The 21,223-nt window shown below is 41.5% G+C and overlaps 1 protein-coding gene across 1 annotated transcript in view; it reads right to left on the minus strand.

Moving 5' to 3' along the window:
- CCDC171 (coiled-coil domain containing 171) overlaps positions 1 to 21,223 on the minus strand; it is a 149,241-nt gene that overhangs the window by 46,932 nt on the left and 81,086 nt on the right. The window contains exons 11-13 of the mRNA XM_069766329.1: positions 13,423 to 13,526; positions 5,521 to 5,610; positions 1,413 to 1,613 (exon numbers count right to left, since the gene is read on the minus strand). Coding sequence (XP_069622430.1) covers positions 1,413 to 1,613; positions 5,521 to 5,610; positions 13,423 to 13,526 — 395 coding nt within the window. The remainder of the gene's footprint in view (positions 1 to 1,412; positions 1,614 to 5,520; positions 5,611 to 13,422; positions 13,527 to 21,223) is intronic.

The raw sequence follows: 21,223 nt of genomic DNA on the forward strand, positions 1-21,223 counted from the left end.
GAACGTTTTTCTGTGCGTTGTATCCAGTTTATCTGTCTGCGCATGCCCGGCAGGAAATGTCTCTCTCTGTCTCTTTCCTGGCCGGGACTGCAGACGGAAATGTGAAAGGACACACTTCCGTCGGTACGTTGTGCCGACCCTTTGTGACGGGCGACTACCAACGGAAATGTGAAAGTAGCCTAAGCGGATATTTGCAGTTCTTCCACACCAAAGTCACCCAACCATGCCTTTATGGGCCTTGATTTGTGCACCAATGGGGCAGCCATTATGGAACAGAAAAGGACCTTCCCAAAAGCTGTTCATACCAAGATGGAAACATAACTGTCCACAATGTCTTTATATACTAAAGCAGTAAGATTTCCCTTCACTGGAACTAAGGGACCTATGCCTTAAATGGGTTGCCTTGTCCAAATCAATAAGTCTGCAGTAACTTTGTGTGACTGCAGACTTCTGAATCCCCCCAGTGAACGCACTGTGCGTTGTGGGGATTTGCAGATTTCTGAGCCAGGACTGGAGGGTATGTTAATCTTATACATACTTCTAGCCACAACCCGTGTAGTGGGCGCAGCCTCGCTACATACAATTGTGTTGAGAAAGGGTGAGCCCTGACTAGGGAGGTGGCCAACTATATGGCGGGGCCTTGATCCATACAACTGTATTGAAAGAAGTATGTATAACTCATACATAGCCTCGGATCCTGGCTCAGAGACCGGTGAATCAGTGCACTGGGGGGGGATTCATGAGTCTGCAGTCGCACAGAGAAACTCCAGTATCTATTTGGACTGGACAACCCCTTTAATGAATCGGGGGCCAATGGGCCTCATTTATCCAACCTGTCAAGCAAAAAACACGGCTTTTCTGTTAATGGCAACCAATCTGTATCCGCTTTCATTTTTTTTTAAACTTCATTGGTAAAATGAAAGCTGCGCTATGATTGGTTGACTGACAACAAGTTTTTCCTGTTAGACAGTTTTGATAAAACAGGTCCTTTATATAACAAAAAAAGAATGGGCAGCCCCAGACTGCTTTGTTCTATTTATTAATTTTATTAAAAGTTAGGGCCAAAACCACTTATAGGTGCTCATAAGGCCCCTCAAAAGTTCCCGACTTTGTACAAAAGTCAGGTACGAACTACTGTAATCTTACAACCCTCCGAAGCCTCTTTCACACAAACAGTGAGATTTTGCTTTTTGCACTAACCCAGCACTGCTAAGCACGAGGATACCCAGGAGTAACATACTGAATATTTGGCAGTCCAGGGATATTGGAAAGTGCGCGATCTCGCTCTTTTACTGCGAGAGCGGCCACTGAGGTTCTGCATGTAGAAAGTCAAGCTCTTAAGGACCCAAAAATAAAGGTGGACACGTTGGTATGTAAACTTTCCAGTAGCATTTACAAAGAATGTTTTATACCTCTGCCTCCTTCTGAAAAGTTTGGGTTATTTTCTGGATTTCACGTTCCAACTCCAAGCCTCTCAGCTTTTCCTGCTCCCAGATGTCACGTGCCTTCACAAGTTCGGTCTTTAGCTGGGCTATGTGAGACTCTCTCTCCGCACAAGCAACATCTAGTCTCTGTAACTCCTTCTTGAAGCCTTGTTGTTCCGATCTATTGTTCTGAATGACACAAAGACATTTCGAATGAGAATACTAGTCGGCCATGATGCATACATGATAATGAGAACCAAGGTAGGAAAACCGCGCGTGTCACAAAACACAAAGATAGCCTAGCCGACGGGGCCTACAATAAACCTTTGTCTCTCTAGATCACCAAGAGTGAATTGACACATTGCATAATGGTGACACAGATGATTTTTCCTGTAACAGATGGTATTAAAAGAAAATGAAATTGTAGCAAAACTATTGCATGAACTATGGTTTTGAGACTTCTAAGTTACACTCTGCTATTTTTTAATAATATTCCAAATGCCAAAAATTTGAGAGAAAAATCAATGTTTTTTCCCATGCAAAAAAAGGAGACCTCAACGAGCTTTCTTTTTGCACATTTCTATCTGAAATTTCTGCATTAGGCAGGTTTCACACGTCAGTGGCTCCGGGACGTGAGGTGACAGTTTCCTCACGTACCGGAGACAATGACTCACATAGACATATTGAAATCAATGTGTCTATGCACATGTCAGCGTGTTTTCACGGACCGTGTGTCCGTGTGCAAAACACGGAGACATGTCAGTGTTCGTGGGAGCGCACGGATTACACGGACCCATTAAAGTCAATGGGTCCGTGTAAAACACGTACCGCACACGGACGCTGTAAGCGCTGTCTCCCCAGCGTGGTGCTGAAGCCGCCATTCATATCTTCTCTCCAGCAGCGTTCACTGGAGAGAAGATATGAAAAATCCCTTTTTTTTTCTTTTTTTTTTTCATGTTTAAAATAAAGATCCCTGTCCCCTCCCCCCTCCCCCCCTGTGCGCCTGCCCGCTGTTAATAAAATACTTATCTGGCTCCCTCGCAGCTTCCTCTCAGCGCCAGCTTCTCCTGTATGAGCAGTCACATGGTGCCGCCGATTACAGTCATGAACATGCGGCTCCACCTCCCATAGGGGTGGAGCCACATATTCATGACTGTAATGGGCGGCACCACGTGACCGCTCATACTGGAGAACGTGCGGCGCGGAGAGGACGCTTCGAGGGAGCCGGGTGAGTATTTTAGTAACAGCGGGCGGGCGCACAGGGGGTGGGAGGGGACAGGGATCTTTATTTTAAACACGGAAAAAAAAACAAAGGATTTTTCATATCTTCTCTCCAGCGAACGCTGCTGGAGAGAAGATATGAATGGCGGCTTCAGCACCAGATGCAGGGGACAGCGCTTATCTCTAGCGCTGTCTCCTGCACGCTCCGTGTGGTACCCAGTCGGCACACAGGCGGCACACGGCTGCCGCACGTGTGCCACACTGATGTTCAAGGTAAGCACACGGACACGGATAATTCCGGTACTGATTTTTCCGGTACCGGAATTATCTGGACGTGTGAGACTGGCCTTAAGCTGTACACAGATCAGAGTTGGGAGGCTACGCAAGGCTATGTTGACACATTGCGTTTTTGCTGCGTACAGTGCCTACAAGTAGTATTCAACCCCCTGCAGATTTAGCAGGTTTAATAAGATGCAAATAAGTTAGAGCCTTCAAACTTCAAACAAGAGCAGGATTTATTAACAGATGCATAAATTTTACAAACCAAAAAGTTTTGTTGCTCAGTTAAATTTTTATAAATTTTAAACATAAAAGTGTGGGTCAATTATTATTCAATCCCTAGGTTTAATATTTTATGGAATAACCTTTGTTTGCAATTACAGCTAATAATCGTCTTTTATAAGACCTGATCAGGCCGGCACAGGTCTCTGGAGTTATCTTGGCCCACTCCTCCATGCAGATCTTCTCCAAGTTATCTAGGTTCTTTGGGTGTCTCATGTGGACTTTAATCTTGAGCTCCTTCCACAAGTTTTCAATTGGGTTAAGGTCAGGAGACTGACTAGGCCACTGCAACACCTTGATTTTTTGCCTCTTGAACCAGGCCTTGGTTTTCTTGGCTGTGTGCTTTGGGTCGTTGTCTTGTTGGAAGATGAAATGACGACCCATCTTAAGATCCTTGATGGAGGAGTGGAGGTTCTTGGCCAAAATCTCCAGGTAGGCCGTGCTATCCATCTTCCCATGGATGCGGACCAGATGGCCAGGCCCCTTGGCTGAGAAACAGCCCCACAGCATGATGCTGCCACCACCATGCTTGACTTTTGGGAATGGTATTCTTGGGGTCGTATGCAGTGCCATCCAGTCTCCAAACGTCACGTGTGTGGTTGGCACCAAAGATCTCGATCTTGGTCTCATCAGACCAGAGAACCTTGAATCAGTCAGTCTCAGAGTCCTCCAAGTGATCATGAGCAAACTGTAGACGAGCCTTGACATGACACTTTGAAAGTAAAGGTACCTTACGGGCTCGTCTGGAACGGAGACCATTGCGGTGGAGTACATTACTTATGGTATTGACTGAAACCAATGTCCCCACTGCCATGAGATCTTCCCGGAGCTCCTTCCTTGTTGTCCTTGGGTTAGCCTTGACTCTTCGGACAAGCCTGGCCTCGGCACGGGAGGAAACTTTCAAAGGCTGTCCAGGCCGTGGAAGGCTAACAGTAGTTCCATAAGCCTTCCACTTCCGGATGATGCTCCCAACAGTGGAGACAGGTAGGCCCAACTCCTTGGAAAGGGTTTTGTACCCCTTGCCAGCCTTGTGACCCTCCACGATCTTGTCTCTGATGGCCTTGGAATGCTCCTTTGTCTTTCCCATGTTGACCATGTATGAGTGCTGTTCACAAGTTTGGGGAGGGTCTTAAATAGTCAGAAAAGGCTGGAAAAAGAGATAATTAATCCAAACATGTGAAGCTCATTGTTCTTTGTGCCTGAACTACTTCTTAATACTTTAGGGGAACCAAACAGAATTCTGGCGGGTTGAGGGGTTGAATAATAAATGACCCTCTGAAAAGACTTTTCACAATTTAAAAAAAAAAATAAACAAAGAAATAACATTCTTTTTTGCTGCAGTGCATTTCACACTTCCACGCTGATCTACAGTCTAAATGTCACGATGCCAAGTTAATTCCAAATGTGTAAACCTGCTAAATCTGCAAGGGGCTGAATACTACTTGTAGGCACTGTATATACAGTATATATATATATATATATATATATATATATATATATATATATATATATATATATATATATATATATATACACAGTGTATATATATCAGAGTTGTCAAACTGCATTCCTCAAGGGCCGCAAACAGGTCATGTTTTTAGGATTTCCTTGTACTGCACAGGTGATAATTTAATCACCTACACACATAATGATTACAGCACCTTGTGCAATGCTAAGGAAATCTTGAAAACATATACATACATACATACATACACATATACACACACAGTTTAAGCTGCTTACAAAAAGCAGGTTTTGTGGCTTTTGTTTTTGCAGCATTTTCATCACGGTACATTTGTCTTTTGTGCATGCTGAAAGTTTAGTGCATAAAAAAATAATTTGATTCAACTTCATCCGGTTTTGACATCACAAATGCAGCAAAACCTGATACTTGTGTTTTTTGCAGCATTTTTTGCACTACCCATTGCTTTCAATAGGTGAAAAGCGCTGCAAAAACGCTGAAAGAAGTGACAAGCTGCATTTTTCAAAAATGAAGCACTTTGACGAAACAGTCAGGAAAAGAAAACAAGCTTTGTGCATGAGATATCATAGACTTTGCTGGTACTGTGAAACGGAGCTGAAAATTTGTATTAAAAAAAAAGCTGCAAAAACGGAACATGTGAACATAGACTAAGTCCCAACCTTTTTGGCACGTTTTTCCAGTAGAGAGATAACTAGAAGTCAGGCACCGTTGGCGCTGTTAATCTTTGGGGAGAAAGATTTGCGTTTAGTAACTATAGATATAGTCATTATTAGACATTGAGCATCAGGGATTGTGTCGAAAGAAAAATTATATGATAGGACTTAAAAATACCTCAAGGTTTTTGCGCATGGCATGTATGATCTGTTCAGAAGATTCTAGTTCCTCTTTCATTCCGGCACAGATCCGTTTTTTGGTCTCCAGCTATTGAGGGAAAAAAAAATACAGAAAAATGTCACTTGGCTCAATACTGGTTCGTCATAAAAATTTTACACGAGTTCTGGAATTATTACTGGATATTTCAAATTAAATCATTAGTAAATCACATTATTCTGATACTACTTAAGGCCTCATTCACACATCCGTGGGAAAAATCCTGCGATCTGATGTTAATATACTGAGCTTGAACTGCGGTGACCTCATCACTGGCTTTTTCCCACAGTGCGGAGGTCACCGCAGTTCAGCCCTGCCCTGGAAACGCAGCCTCACTGACCAGCAGTAACCACGATAATGTCACCGCTGGTCAATGATGCTGCACTCACAGCAGTTCAGTCACGGTCGCATTTTGGCACTGTCCAGGTTAAAAAAACTATTTATACCCTAGACATGGATTACGGCGTGGGACAGAACGACGGAGGGGTGAGGGATATTGTTGTTTTTTTATTTTTGGTTTATTACAGGAGACGAGGGCTTCAGTGGAATTAAGCATTAGGTGATTATAACTGTGTTTGTTATTTTTAAATAAAAATGGAACTGTGTTTTGTTTTATTTCTAATAAAAGACGTTTTACTGGCTGTGTTTATTTACCATGTGACTACAGGATTAGTAATGGATAGGTGTCTTATCCATTACTAAGCAGTGGGCTTGAAGTCACCTGACAATACAAAGGTGACATCAACCCCACAAACATGAACCCCACTTGCCACCGCTTGCCAAACATGAACCCCACTTTTCTGGGCAGCTGCGGGATGTTAATTTTAGGCTGGGGTGCCTATATCAATGGCCCCTTACCAGCCTGAGAATACCAGCCCCCAGCTGTCAGCTTTACAAAGGCTGGTTGTCAAAAATGGGGGGACCCCATACCATTTTCTTTAAATTGTTTACTGAAATAATTAAAAAAACAGTATGGGGACCCTTCTATTCTTGATAACCAGCCTTGATTAAGCTGACAGCTGAGGGTTTCAGCCCCCAGCTGAGAGTTCGCCTGGCTGGTTATAGAAAATATGGGGGAACCCACGCCGGGTTTTTCATTTATTTATTTATAGCACAGGCTGCGGGTGAGGAATACTGTCATCAGCTGTTCCTGCTGTCACTGTTATTAGTGGCAGCAGGTGTAGGCTGATGGGAGTAATAGTCCAAAAAGTTCCCGCCTGCTGTAATTGTTCTTACTTCAATACAACTGTCAGCATTCTCCCCTGATCGCGCTGATCGCCGGTAGAGCAGGGTAGAATGATGAGAGCCGTTTTAAGCACCCGGCGTCGGGGAACAGCACTTACTGTAGTGCTTCTTCCCTGTCGCCCATCCGTGTGGTACTGATGCGGCACACGGTTGCCATACATGTGTCGCAAGTATCACACACACACAGACACTGTCACCTCCGGTACAGTTTTTTTTCCAGTACCGAAAAAAAAACAGACGTGTGAAACCAGCCTAATACAGTTTTGGAAACACTATAAGTTACAACTTGCAGAAATATTTGATTTTTTACACTGGTCAGAGATTGATTGATCATTCAGGAAGACACAATGTATGACTGCAATAAGAGTGGTAGTAAGCAATGCACCAAAGCCTTCAAAAGTCTATCTTCACATTTGTATCTCAAGCTCAGGCTCAGCTGTACTTCAAGCTCAGATTATAAACCCAACAAAGTGGAGCTAGCCGTGCTTTCTGGAGGACTCTCATTTTGTCCAACTAAGGCCCTGGGTAAAACTGAACTCTGCAGTGATATGGAACATTTTTTCAGGAGACTGCGCCTGAGGGAATATTTCAATGATACAGAAGATTCAGAAAACACTAGGACTGATGGAAAAGGGATCCCAACAACTAAGAAGAGGTCAGACTGGACACCTCCACCTGGAAGCAACCTTCATTTGGATACATATATAAACTCCTTCAGACATTTGAAAATCCACCATCATAGATACTAACAGGAGACAAGCATCCAACATCAGTGCCCAGGAGAGAAAGGCCATACAGTCTCTGAAAACCAACAAAGAAATCGTCATTAAACCTGCTGACAAGAGTGGTGCAATAGTCATGATGAACACATCAGACTATATAACATAGTTACATAGTAACATAGTAACATAGTTAGTAAGGCCGAAAAAAGACATATGTCCATCCAGTTCAGCCTATATTCCATTATAATAAATACCCAGATCTACGTCCTTCTACAGAACCTAATAATTGTATGATACAATATTGTTCTGCTCCAGGAAGACATCCAGGCCTCTCTTGAACCCCTCGACTGAGTTCGCCATCACCACCTCCTCAGGCAAGCAATTCCAGATTCTCACTGCCCTAACAGTAAAGAATCCTCTTCTATGTTGGTGGAAAAACCTTCTCTCCTCCAGACGCAAAGAATGCCCCCTTGTGCCCGTCACCTTCCTTGGTATAAATAGATCCTCAGCGAGATATTTGTATTGTCCCCTTATATACTTATACATGGTTATTAGATCGCCCCTCAGTCGTCTTTTTTCTAGACTAAATAATCCTAATTTCGCTAATCTATCTGGGTATTGTAGTTCTCCCATCCCCTTTATTAATTTTGTTGCCCTCCTTTGTACTCTCTCTAGTTCCATTATATCCTTCCTGAGCACCGGTGCCCAAAACTGGACACAGTACTCCATGTGCGGTCTAACTAGGGATTTGTACAGAGGCAGTATAATGCTCACATCATGTGTATCCAGACCTCTTTTAATGCACCCCATGATCCTGTTTGCCTTGGCAGCTGCTGCCTGGCACTGGCTGCTCCAGGTAAGTTTATCATTAACTAGGATCCCCAAGTCCTTCTCCCTGTCAGATTTACCCAGTGGTTTCCCGTTCAGTGTGTAATGGTGATATTGATTCCCTCTTCCCATGTGTATAACCTTACATTTATCATTGTTAAACCTCATCTGCCACCTTTCAGCCCAAGTTTCCAACTTATCCAGATCCATCTGTAGCAGAATACTATCTTCTCTTGTATTAACTGCTTTACATAGTTTTGTATCATCTGCAAATATCGATATTTTACTGTGTAAACCTTCTACCAGATCATTAATGAATATGTTGAAGAGAACAGGTCCCAATACTGACCCCTGCGGTACCCCACTGGTCACAGCGACCCAGTTAGAGACTATACCATTTATAACCACCCTCTGCTTTCTATCACTAAGCCAGTTACTAACCCATTTACACACATTTTCCCCCAGACCAAGCATTCTCATTTTGTGTACCAACCTCTTGGGCGGCACGGTATCAAACGCTTTGGAAAAATCGAGATATACCACGTCCAATGACTCACCGTGGTCCAGCCTATAGCTTACCTCTTCATAAAAACTGATTAGATTAGATATGAAGGAAGCAAATAGACAACTTATGGACACATGCTACTACAAAAAATTGGAGTCGGATCCTAAACAGGACTATTACAAGGAACTAAACAAGTTAGTATCTTGTCTGCCCGACTAATCCATTAGAGCCGATGACCTGATAGCAGAATATCCAAGAACAGGGACATTCTACATGCTTCCCAAAATCCACAAATCTGGAAATGTGGGCACCCTTACTGAGCAGGTATCTGGATGGTTAGAGGGTATTCTTAAATTACTGGTAAAGGATATACCCAGCTACATTCAGGACACAACTAACCTATTGAATAAACTAGCAGCAGTAGGTCTTCTACTAGAAGGAACCATCCTGGCCACCATGGATGTGGAATCTTTGTACTCCAATATTCCACACCAGGATGGATTAAATGCCTGCAAATTCTTCCTGAAAAACACAGGGACTAATGCTGATTCTGTGGTGAAACTTATAAAATTCATCCTCACCAGCAATTTCTTTGAATTTGACAACAAGATATAGCTACAGGAGACTGGCACAGCAATGGAAAGTAAAATGGACCCACAGTATGCAAATCTTTTCATGGCCAAGCTTGAAAGAGACTTTTTGTCCTCATGTCCCATCAGGCCTCTGGCCTACTACCGCCACATTGATGATATTTTAATCATCTGGATGGAGTCTGAGCCACAGCTAAAGACATTCCATGAATAGATTAATCAATTTCATCCTACCATCAACTTAACACTCAACTACTCCAGCACTGATATTAACATTAAGCTGCAGAACAATGAAATAGAAACATTCCTGTATCAGAAGCCAATCGACCGTCCAACATGCCTTAAATGGGACAGTTTCCATCCAAAGCACATAAAAAACTCTATTGTCTACAGCCAAGCCATCAGATACAATCGTATATGTTCCAACCCAATGGACAGGGATGAACACCTTGGTCGCCTCAGAAAGACCTTTTTGAATCAGGGCTACCATCCAGGAACAATTCAAAACCAAGTTACAAGAGCAACTAGAATATCGAGGAATCACCTGCTACATTACAAAGCTAAAGAAGAAAACAACCGGGTGCCTCTAGTAGTTACCTACAATCCAAATCTGGAGGTGCTAAGGGGAGCTGCATGGAAATTACAACCTTTACAACATAAAGATGCCCACTTACAAACCATTTTTCCAGACCCCCACTACTGTGTTTTAGGCAGCCCCCAAATCTAAGAAGCATCATTGTCAGAACTCCCTGTCCTCTCAAACAGCTGCAGGAACCTTTCTCTGCAATCAGAAAAAATGTAAAACCTGTCCATTTATAATGACCAAGGACAAGATAAAGATCCCCAATTCACATCAGGACTACAAGATACCAGGAACTTTCAACTGCGTCACATCTAGTGTGATGTACCTAATTAATTGTATGAAATGTCCAACTGGGGTCTGTATGTAGGGGAGACAGGGCAGAAACTGAGAACAAGGATGAACTCTCACCGCCACACAATAAAAGAAAATAAGAATAGATCTACCTGTGGCAATACATTTTTGTCTCGATGATCACAGCATTATGGACATGAGATTACTTGTACTAAAGGGTAATTTCAAATTTCAGAGAGACAGAAGAGTTTGGGAGTATAAACTGATGACAACTTTTGACACACTCAGTGCAGGAATAAATATGTCGCATGGAGTTATGTCTTTTTACATCAATTAAGGAATTTGCTCCTCAGACTGTGTGGGGGCATCACAACACAGAACTAGACCACAATCAGAGGACAATAAAACATTCACACTCCTTATCTATGAACTGTTCCAATATTTATGGACACAACTGTTTATCACTCTCACATAATGGTAGTTCTGCTTCAAGTCACTTGTCTTATCTATGGCATTATTTCTGGGCTGTATTGTGCATAAATATGTGATTCTTCAGAGTTTGTATTAGTCTATGCCTGATGAAGAGGCCCGAGTAGTCTCGAAAGCTTGCAATTTGTTACCATCTTTTCAGTTAGCCATTAAAAGGTATCAATCACTTAGGACTCTCAATTCTAAATATTTTTCTATCTCAAGCTCAGAAATTAGTTGAAAAACAGGTCAGATTTAATGGTGCAAATAAAACTATTTAACACATAATTCTTCACTAGTAATTACAGCACCGAATACTAATCAATGGGTTAAGCTGTCCGCTGCATCCAGCACTGCACCGTGAACGGAAACCACGACAGAGACGCAAATAAAGCCTAGGTTACACTTTATTTCAAGATATTTGTATTTTCCAATGGAGATTTCTATGTGTATTTGAAAGGCATTATATTAAAGGGGTTATTAAAAATTTGGCTTATTTTTTTCATATGGTGCTAATAACTTTCCAGCAGTTATTTGCTGATTGCTATGTTAATAAAGCAGTGCCTTCTCTTCAGCTCTCCTGTCAACAAGGCATCTCTTCCGATGTCATGCTGATTGACAGTTGGATCCCTGAAGCCTGAGACGGCTGTCAATCAGCATGCTGTCGGAAGTGAAGCCCTGTCAGAGCTGCTCTGTTGACTTGAGGTTGAAGAACGGAGGATAGTCATCATATGAGCCTGAAGAGATAGTCACTGGGCAGAACAAACAGTTAGTTAGCAATCACCTGCCGGCAAGTACTTATACCTATACAAAAAAAGTTTACGTAAGTCTCGCATAACCCTTTTAATAATAATAATCTTCATCTTATAAAAGTTTTCACCAAGCCCTTCCCATCAGAGCTGAATTTCATTTTTGGACTTCAGCTTATTTTTTCCCCTTCTTCTAAGAGCCATAACTTTTTTTATTACTCCGTGGACATAACCATATGAGGGCTAGTTTTTTTGGCGACATAAGTTGTAGCTCTGAATGACACTATTCACTTCAGCATATAATGTACTGAAAAGCAGGAAAAATTTGACAAACGGGGTAAAATGGAACTCTTTATGGGTTTTGTTTTTACAGAATTCATTGTGCGATGAAAAGGACCTGACAACATGATTCTCCAGATCAATATGATGATACCAAACTTACAAAGTTCTGAATTTATTTAAACTAGTAATAATAAAAAAACAAAAAAATCACTATGTAAGAAAAATAAAATGGGTTTGAGTCTCCATTTTCTGAGACCTTTAACCTTTTTTTTAATTTTGGCGGCTTGTACTATTTTGGTGTGCACAAATCATTTTTATTGCATTTTTTTTTTTTAGACATGGTGACCAAAAATCTGAAAATAGGCAGTACAGTGGCTCAGGGGTTAATGCTGGGGTTCAAATCCCACAAAAGACAACATTTGCAAGGAGTTTGTATGTTCTCCCCATGTTTGCGTGGGTTCCCTCCAGGTTCTCCAGTTTCCTCCCACACTCCAAAGACATACTGATAGGGAATTTAGATTGTGAGCCCCATCGGGGACAGTGATGATAATGTGTGTAAAGCACTGCGGAATATGAAGGTGCTATATAAGCAAAGCATAATAAGAAATCTTGCAACTTGATTTTTCTTTACATTCGCAGATCGAGTTATATAGTTTTACTTTTTTTTTCTTAATTTTTTAACTAGAAAAAAGGGGATGACAAACATTTCATCTTATTATTATTTATTTTTACCCGCAGCGTTTACTGATAGTGTGCACATACCCTTAGATTTTGGTAAATTTTTTTCCCCTAATAACATATTTTTTAGTCCCATTATGAGACTTGTAGCCTGGAATTGTTTCATAGCTTGTGCTATATACTGCAGAGAACATTTGCACTTCCAACGTGACAATGATCCAAAACATGAGGTCCATGACTGAAGTAGAGAAAACTGAACTGCATAGGCTGATCTTCAATGTCCTGACCCCAACATCATTGACACCTACGTGAGAACACAAACATTTAATTTTGCGCTAGACAAGCAAAGGGTTTCCAGGATCTGACATTTCTTTTTTTCATCAGCAAAAGGAGGCAATACAATCTAAGAGAGTGCAAACTTTCGAACAGGAGCATTTCTTTATTTCCTTTATTCCTTTGGCTTGTAGACTAACTTTGCTATTCTGTGATATATGACAGATTCATTTAAAACTCAATAAAAAAAAATAAAAGATCAGTTTTATCTCACGTTTTCGTCAAACGTGTTGCACAAGTTACAAATTCTGCCCAGGGTAAGTAAGCACGACTCAATTCTTTCCTCTTTCAAATATATGAGCCACTTATTCATGCAAGAAAGGATGCTAGGTTTTGAATGAAGATGAGACTAAATAAGCAGAAATGCCTGGGTTCATAATGTGACTAAACCTGTAAGTGAACTCATTTAATTCAGCACTTTAGGCCATGTCAGAAGGAAAATCGATGACAGCAGTGATTTCATTCGCTTGTTCTGGAAAGCTGTCAAGTCTCAATTCCCAGACCCCAGACCTTTGATATAAACTGGAGGAAGAAAAAGCTACAGCAGGCCAGAGGCGAGTTGTTTGGAGCCAAAAAGTGGCAGCGTTACCTCATTAGACGTGCTTTCCAGCGTGTTCTGGTAATCTGTCAAGGTATGTCTCAGAGCCGCAAGAACAGCAGGTCCAGCAGCGATATCTTTATCACTGAACGTCCCTGGGGAATACAAGTACATGATAAGACACGGGCAAAGTCACAAAAGGTTATTAAACACTTGGAGAAAAAATAAAATCAAGATCCGTGACTTCTCCCGTTATATGAGCCATCTTAATCATTTTAACTAGTATATATATATATATATATACAGAGATGATAGATAGATAGATAGATAGATAGATAGATAGATAGATAGATAGATAGATAGATAGATAGATAGATGATATGTATATACAGCTCTGGCAAAAACTTAGAGACCACCACATAAAAACCCTGTCATGGGCAGCCCAATCTCCAGACCTGAACCCCATTGAAAACCTCTGGAATGTAATCAAGAGGATGATGGAAAGTCACAAGCCATCAAACAAAGAAGAACTGCTTACATTTTTGCCCCAGAAACAGTGTGAAAGACTGGTAGAAAGCATGTCAAGACTCATGAAAGCTGTGATTAAATATCATGGTTATTCCACATAAATATCTTCCCGAGTTAAAACATTAGTATTGTTGTGTCTAAATGATTATGAACTTGTTTTCTTTGCATTAATTTTAACCGTTTCTCCTTTTCAGAAAAAAAATACATTTATTGCTTGGAAATCAGAGAAACTAAACATTTTGCAGCGGTCTCTCAATTTTTGCCAGAGCTGTATGTATATGTATGTATGTGTATATATATATATATATACATATATATATATATATATACATATACATACACATACACACACAGTACAGAGAACGTTTGGACACACCTCATTTAAAGACAAGACACACGGCACTCAAGGATCCTGTGTGGTGCCCAAGTCAGGTTTCCAGCCCGTCAATCCAGTAGTAATAAATCACTTGGCACTCAAATGGTTTCTTTCAGATGAAAAAGTGAACATCCCATTTATTTGTGCATCCAGTTCAAAGATTATTTAAACGTTTTCGGTCGAATCACAAGACCTTCATCAGAAATATCTTTAACAAAACTGGAAGCATAGGACAATGGGGTATATGAGCCTAGGCAACCCGGGATGGAAAGCGCACCTGGAACGTCTCTGTGTGGAGTAGTCCCGGGGGCCCCTGGGACTACTCCACACAGCGCGATGGACCGGACGTCTATGAGCGCCATATGCAGCAGCGGATACACGCCCTCCTTCTCCCTTCAGGATCCGTGAGACGTTCCAGGTGCGCTTTCCATCCCGGGTGGCCTAGGCTCATATACCCCATTGTCCTATGCTTCCAGTTTTGTTAAAGATATTTCTGATGAAGGTCTTGTGATTCGACCGAAAACGTTTAAATAATCTTTGAACTGGATGCACAAATAAATGGGATGTTCACTTTTTCATCTGAAAGAAACCATTTGAGTGCCAAGTGATTTATTACACTTCATTTAAAGGTTTTTCTGTATTTTCATGACTATGAAAATTGTACATTAACACTGAAGGCATCAAAACTATGAATTAACACATGTGGAATTATATACTTAACAAAAAAGTGTGAAACAACTGAAATTATGTCTTATTTTCTAGGTTCTTCAAAGTAGCCACCTTTTGCTTTGCACACTCTTGGCATTCTCTTGATGAGCTTCAATAGGTAGTCACTTGTTGGCCCTTTTGCCTTCACTCTGCGGTCCAGATCACCCCAAACCATCTTCATTGGGTTCAGGTCTGGTGACTGTGGTGTGACTCTCCTTCTTGGTCAAATAGCCCTTACACAGCCTGGATGTGTGTTTGGGGTCTTAGTCCTGTTGAAAAATAAATGATGGTCCAACTAAACGCAAACCGGATGGAATAGCATGCCGCTGCAAGATGCTGTGGTAGCCATGCTGGTTCAGTATGCCTTCAATTTTGAATAAATCCCCAACAGTGTCACCAGCAAAGCACCCCCACACCATCACACCTTCTCCTCCATGCTTCACGGTGGGAACCAGGCATTTAGAGTCCATCCGTTCACCTTTTCTGCGTTGCACAAAGACACGGTGATTGGAACCAAAGATCTCAAATTTGGACTCATCAGACCAAAACACAGATTTCCACTGGTCTAATGTCCATTCCTTGTGTTCTTTAGCCCAAACAAGTCTCTTCTGCTTGTTGTCTGTCCTTAGCAGTGGTTTCCTAGCAGCTATTTTACCATGAAGGCCTGCTGCACAAAGTCTCCTCTTAACAGTTGTTGTAGAGATGTGACTGCTGAGCTGCTGTTAACCTGCGATTTCTGAGGCTGGTGACTCAGATAAACTTATCTTCAGAAGCAGAGGTGACTCTTGGTCTTCCTTTCCTGGGGCGGTCCTCATGTGAGCCAGTTTCTTTGTAGCGCTTGATGGTTTTTGCAACTGCACTTGGGGACACTTTCAAAGTTTTCCCAATTTTTCGGACTGACTGACCTTCATTTCTTAAAATAATGATGGCCACTCGTTTTTCTTTACTTAGCTGCTTTTTTCTTGCCATAATACAAATTCTAACAGTCTGTTCAGTAGGACTATCAGTTGTGTATCCACCAGACTTCTGCTTAACACAACTGATGGTCCCAACCCCATTTATAAGGCAAGAAATCCCACTTATTAAACCCGACAGGGCACACCTGTGAAGTGAAAACCATTTCCGGTGACTACCTCTTGAAGCTCATCAAGAGAATGCCAAGAGTGTGCAAAACAGTCATCAAAAGCAAAAGGTGGCTACTTTGAAGAACCTAGAATATAAGACATAATTTCACTTGCTTCACACTTTTTTGTTAAGTATATAATTCCACATTTGTTTGTCCACTTCCAGGGATGCCTTTCCGACAATGACCCATGATAACGTAGCGGTGTTGCGTGATGCTACATCATCTGGGGTCATTGTCGCGAGGCATCGCAGTGAGAATATCACGATTTTTTATATTTTTTAATTATTTTTAACATTATATTTTTTTACTATTGATGCTGCATAGGCAGCATCAATAGTAAAAAGTTGGTCACACTTGTCAAACACTATGTGTCAATAAGTTTTCCAAGCGATGCTACAGATCGCTTGGAAAACGCTAGCGGTAATACGCATACGCAATTCCGCATGTATTTTACCCGCGGCAGGGAGTTGCGGAATTGCAGCGGAAATTTCAGCGGCAATTCAGCAACGTGTGCACATAGCCTAAAACTACAAGTCTACAGTCACTCTATGTGACTGCAGACTTGCGAATCCTAACATTATGTGCACTGCACTGTGAGGATTCTCCGGTGTCAGGAGAAGAGGGGATGTGATCGCAAGTATACGGTCATGTGCCAACTAGACTGTATCCAGCCTCGCTCAACGCAAGTGAATGAAGCGAGTAATGAATAAATTGACCAAATTTAACTTCGCAGTCTTCTACACCTGGATGATGAATGCAGTTGCTCCCAAACACTACCATAAACATCAATAAGCAAAAAACACGGCAAAAAACACATATGTGTATAGTTACAGTGTAGTTAGGGAAGGATAGGGAATTTCTAATCAAAGAATCTTAGAAACTAGACTAGATTATGGCAATTAATAGCCAATTGGGATGAAAATTATTTTGCATTCAGGACCACTCCTTTAATGTTCTCTAGGAATAAAAAAAATAAAGAAAATGTCATAATAAATAAATTCATAATTACCTTGAATTAGCAAATCACAAGTGTTTTGTCGTTATAACACATCAAAATAGCTGCCGTCTTGTTACACTGACAGAAGCCTGCCCTAAAATGTTAATAGGTCAGAAGCAAGTGTGCATATCTACTAGGAAGCTTTGTTCCTCTCCATTCATGTGCAGAAAAATATCCTCCAAGTGGATATTTTTATCTAATACTCGAGAAATTAGGGGTACCAATGTAAGAAGAGGCTGCTCACACTGCTGTCCACACTGACATTCTGATCTGATTCTGGAGATACCAGGAGGTGTGAGGTGAGGCAAGAGGCTGCTCACAACATGTCATTTAAATCTAATACTGGGGATATCAGGTTGCTAAGGCAAGAAGAGGCTGCTCACACTGCTGCCCACACTGACATTCTCATCTAATAATGGAGATATTTGTGGTTCTGAGGTAAGAAGAGGCTGCTCACACTGCTTTGGATTCCACCTTGTCTTTCTGATCTAATATTGGAGATATTAGGGGTGCTGAAGTAAGAAGAGGCTACTCACACTGCTTTTTACCCTATCTTTATAATGTAATACCGGACATACTAGGGAGCGCTGAAGTAAGAAGCTGTTCCCATGGTCTTTCCGATCTAACAATGGAGATAACAGGAGTGTGGAAGTACGAAGAGGTTGCTCACACTGTTTTCCCACCTGTCTCTTTCTCATATAATACAGGAGATTCCAGGGGTGCAGAAGTAAGAAGAAGAAGCTTCTCACACTGCTGTCCACATTGTCACTCTGATCTAGTCCTTGAGATAACAGGAGTTATGTGGTAAGCAGAGGCTTCTTAAACCCTGTCTTTAAAACCCATCACTGGAGGTACCACGGTGCTGAGTAAGAAGAGGCTGCTCACACTGTCATTCTGATCCAATAATGTAGATATCAGGAGTTCAGTGGTAAGAAGAGGCTGCTCACCCTGCTTTCCACATTGTCTTTCTGATCCAATATTGGAGATATCAGGCTCCTGAGGTAAGAAGAGGCTGCTCACACTGCTGTCCACCCTATCATTCCGATATGATCTTGGAGATACCAGAAGTGTTGAGATGAGAGGAAGCTGCTCACACCACTGTCCACCATGTCTTTTCGATCTAATACTGGGAATATCACGGATCCTAAGGTAACAAAAGGCCACGCACACATCTGTTCACCATATCTTTCTGATCGAATACTGGAGATATCAGGGATACTGAGGTAAGAAGAGGCTGCTCACACCCGATCTTTCTGATCTAATACTTGAGGTACCAGGAATGTTTAGTAAGAAGAGGCTGCTAACACTACTGGGCACTATGTCATTCTGAAAGCTAAGAGACTGCTGTGAGCTAAAAATTGCATGACAGCATTGTGGCATAGATTATCTTCAGATGACAGCAGCTGAGCTTCTTTCTGCACATGTTCACAAGCCCCTGTCCTACCCCCACCTGTCTTCGTAATATTGGACAAGTTTCTGTCAAAGAAATATACAGCGGTACTAAAATGATAACCTTGCTTGAAAAACAAGAATGATTTGCATTCAGGTATTTCTATATTTCTTTTTCTATTACCAGAGAAGCCTTTACCTCATTCTGCGGCTAACTATGTACAGTAATACACAAAGGCTGCATAAACCTAAAGGTTCGAGATTTATAATATATCTCTACTTCAAAAATTACTCTTCAACAAAAGATACAAGCATTTAAGTAAAAATATACATTTAACGGTGTTCCTATATTTAACTAGTTAGCATACATTACATTGAAGAATAAAAGAAATTCCAAAATATAATGTTTTCTTTGAAAGATTGATGATAAATATGGGATAGAGCCGATCATAAGACTATAAAGCTGGGATCACAAGAGCGTTGATTGTCTCATGCGAGAGAATTAGATTGATTATGGTAATGACACTTAGATTAAACTCTGAGCAGAGCTTGAACAGAGTATCAGCTTAGTGGGATCCACATGTCTAGGATCAGAGAATCGTAGCACAGGTGCTGAGAAGAGGGAGAACTTAATTTATCCATCTTGTCCATTGTCTCAGTCTGCGGGAATCGGACTGCCATTGACGTCTTAGTGCAGTCCGATGTTTTACACACACCCATAGACTTGTATGGGTGCACGACAACCAATTTGCGCAGCAAACTCGCATTTAAATTACCACAGTGTGTATGCACACCTATGCATTGCACTTCTGCCAATATACGATCTGGCTCAAATTTATGTTTTGGTTTAGATTTTTGTACTTGATCAAAAAGGAGAGCGGCTCCTCTTTTTGGGCTTTTCATTGCATTCAGCTTTCAACAGGATGGTGTCTGAACAGTCAGGACACAAGTTTTTTATTTTTTAAGCAATCACCAGAGACTACTCTTAAATGACTTCTCTTTCCATGGCTCACAGCTCCAAACCAATTCCAAGAAATATCAAGCTATCACTGGCAAATACCCATGCTAAGAGGCTAAGAGGTGATTACTGATACCAGAGGGGAGTGGAAAAACCAGAACAGCTGAGATAACTTAGGAGGAGAGCTCTAGAAGACAAACAGAACAGCTCATCTCTGGCAGCACCAGAAGAAGGGAAAGCTGCACAGCTAACTGGAAGGCAAAGTAACATAGTAACATAGTTAGTAAGGCCGAAAAAAGACATTTGTCCATCCAGTTCAGCCTATATTCCATCATAATAAATACCCAGATCTACGTCCTTCTACAGAACCTAATAATTGTATGATACAATATTGTTCTGCTCCAGGAAGACATCCAGGCCTCTCTTGAACCCCTCGACTGAGTTCGCCATCACCACCTCCTCAGGCAAGCAATTCCAGATTCTCACTGCCCTAACAGTAAAGAATCCTCTTCTATGTTGGTGGAAAAACCTTCTCTCCTCCAGACGCAAAGAATGCCCCCTTGTGCCCGTCACCTTCCTTGGTATAAACAGATCCTCAGCGAGATATTTGTATTGTCCCCTTATATACTTATACATGGTTATTAGATCGCCCCTCAGTCGTCTTTTTTCTAGACTAAATAATCCTAATTTCGCTAATCTATCTGGGTATTGTAGTTCTCCCATCCCTTTTATTAATTTTGTTGCCCTCCTTTGTACTCTCTCTAGTTCCATTATATCCTTCCTGAGCACCGGTGCCCAAAACTGGACACAGTACTCCATGTGCGGTCTAACTAGGGATTTGTACAGAGGCAGTATAATGCTCTCATCATGTGTATCCAGACCTCTTTTAATGCACCCCATGATCCTGTTTGCCTTGGCAGCTGCTGCCTGGCACTGGCTGCTCCAGGTAAGTTTATCATTAACTAGGATCCCCAAGTCCTTCTCCCTGTCAGATTTACCCAGTGGTTTCCCGTTCAGTGTGTAATGGTGATATTGATTCCCTCTTCCCATGTGTATAACCTTACATTTATCATTGTTAAACCTCATCTGCCACCTTTCAGCCCAAGTTTCCAACTTATCCAGATCCATCTGTAGCAGAATACTATCTTCTCTTGTATTAACTGCTTTACATAGTTTTGTATCATCTGCAAATATCGATATTTTACTGTGTAAACCTTCTACCAGATCATTAATGAATATGTTGAAGAGGACAGGTCCCAATACTGACCCCTGCGGTACCCCACTGGTCACAGCGACCCAGTTAGAGACTATACTATTTATAACCACCCTCTGCTTTCTATCACTAAGCCAGTTACTAACCCATTTACACACATTTTCCCCCAGACCAAGCATTCTCATTTTGTGTACCAACCTCTTGTGCGGCACGGTATCAAACGCTTTGGAAAAATCGAGATATACCACGTCCAATGACTCACCGTGGTCCAGTCTATAGCTTACCTCTTCATAAAAACTGATTAGATTGGTTTGACAGGAGCGATTTCTCATAAACCCATGCTGATATGGAGTTAAACAGTTATTCTCATTGAGATAATCCAGAATAACATCCCTCAGAAACCCTTCAAATATTTTACCAACAATAGAGGTTAGACTTACTGGCCTATAATTTCCAGGTTCACTTTTAGAGCCCTTTTTGAATATTGGCACCACATTTGCTATGCGCCAGTCCTGCGGAACAGACCCTGTCGCTATAGAGTCCCTAAAAATAAGAAA

The sequence above is a fragment of the Ranitomeya imitator genome, chromosome 1 (assembly GCF_032444005.1).
Source record: "Ranitomeya imitator isolate aRanImi1 chromosome 1, aRanImi1.pri, whole genome shotgun sequence".
In the NCBI taxonomy this organism is placed as follows: domain Eukaryota; kingdom Metazoa; phylum Chordata; class Amphibia; order Anura; family Dendrobatidae; genus Ranitomeya; species Ranitomeya imitator.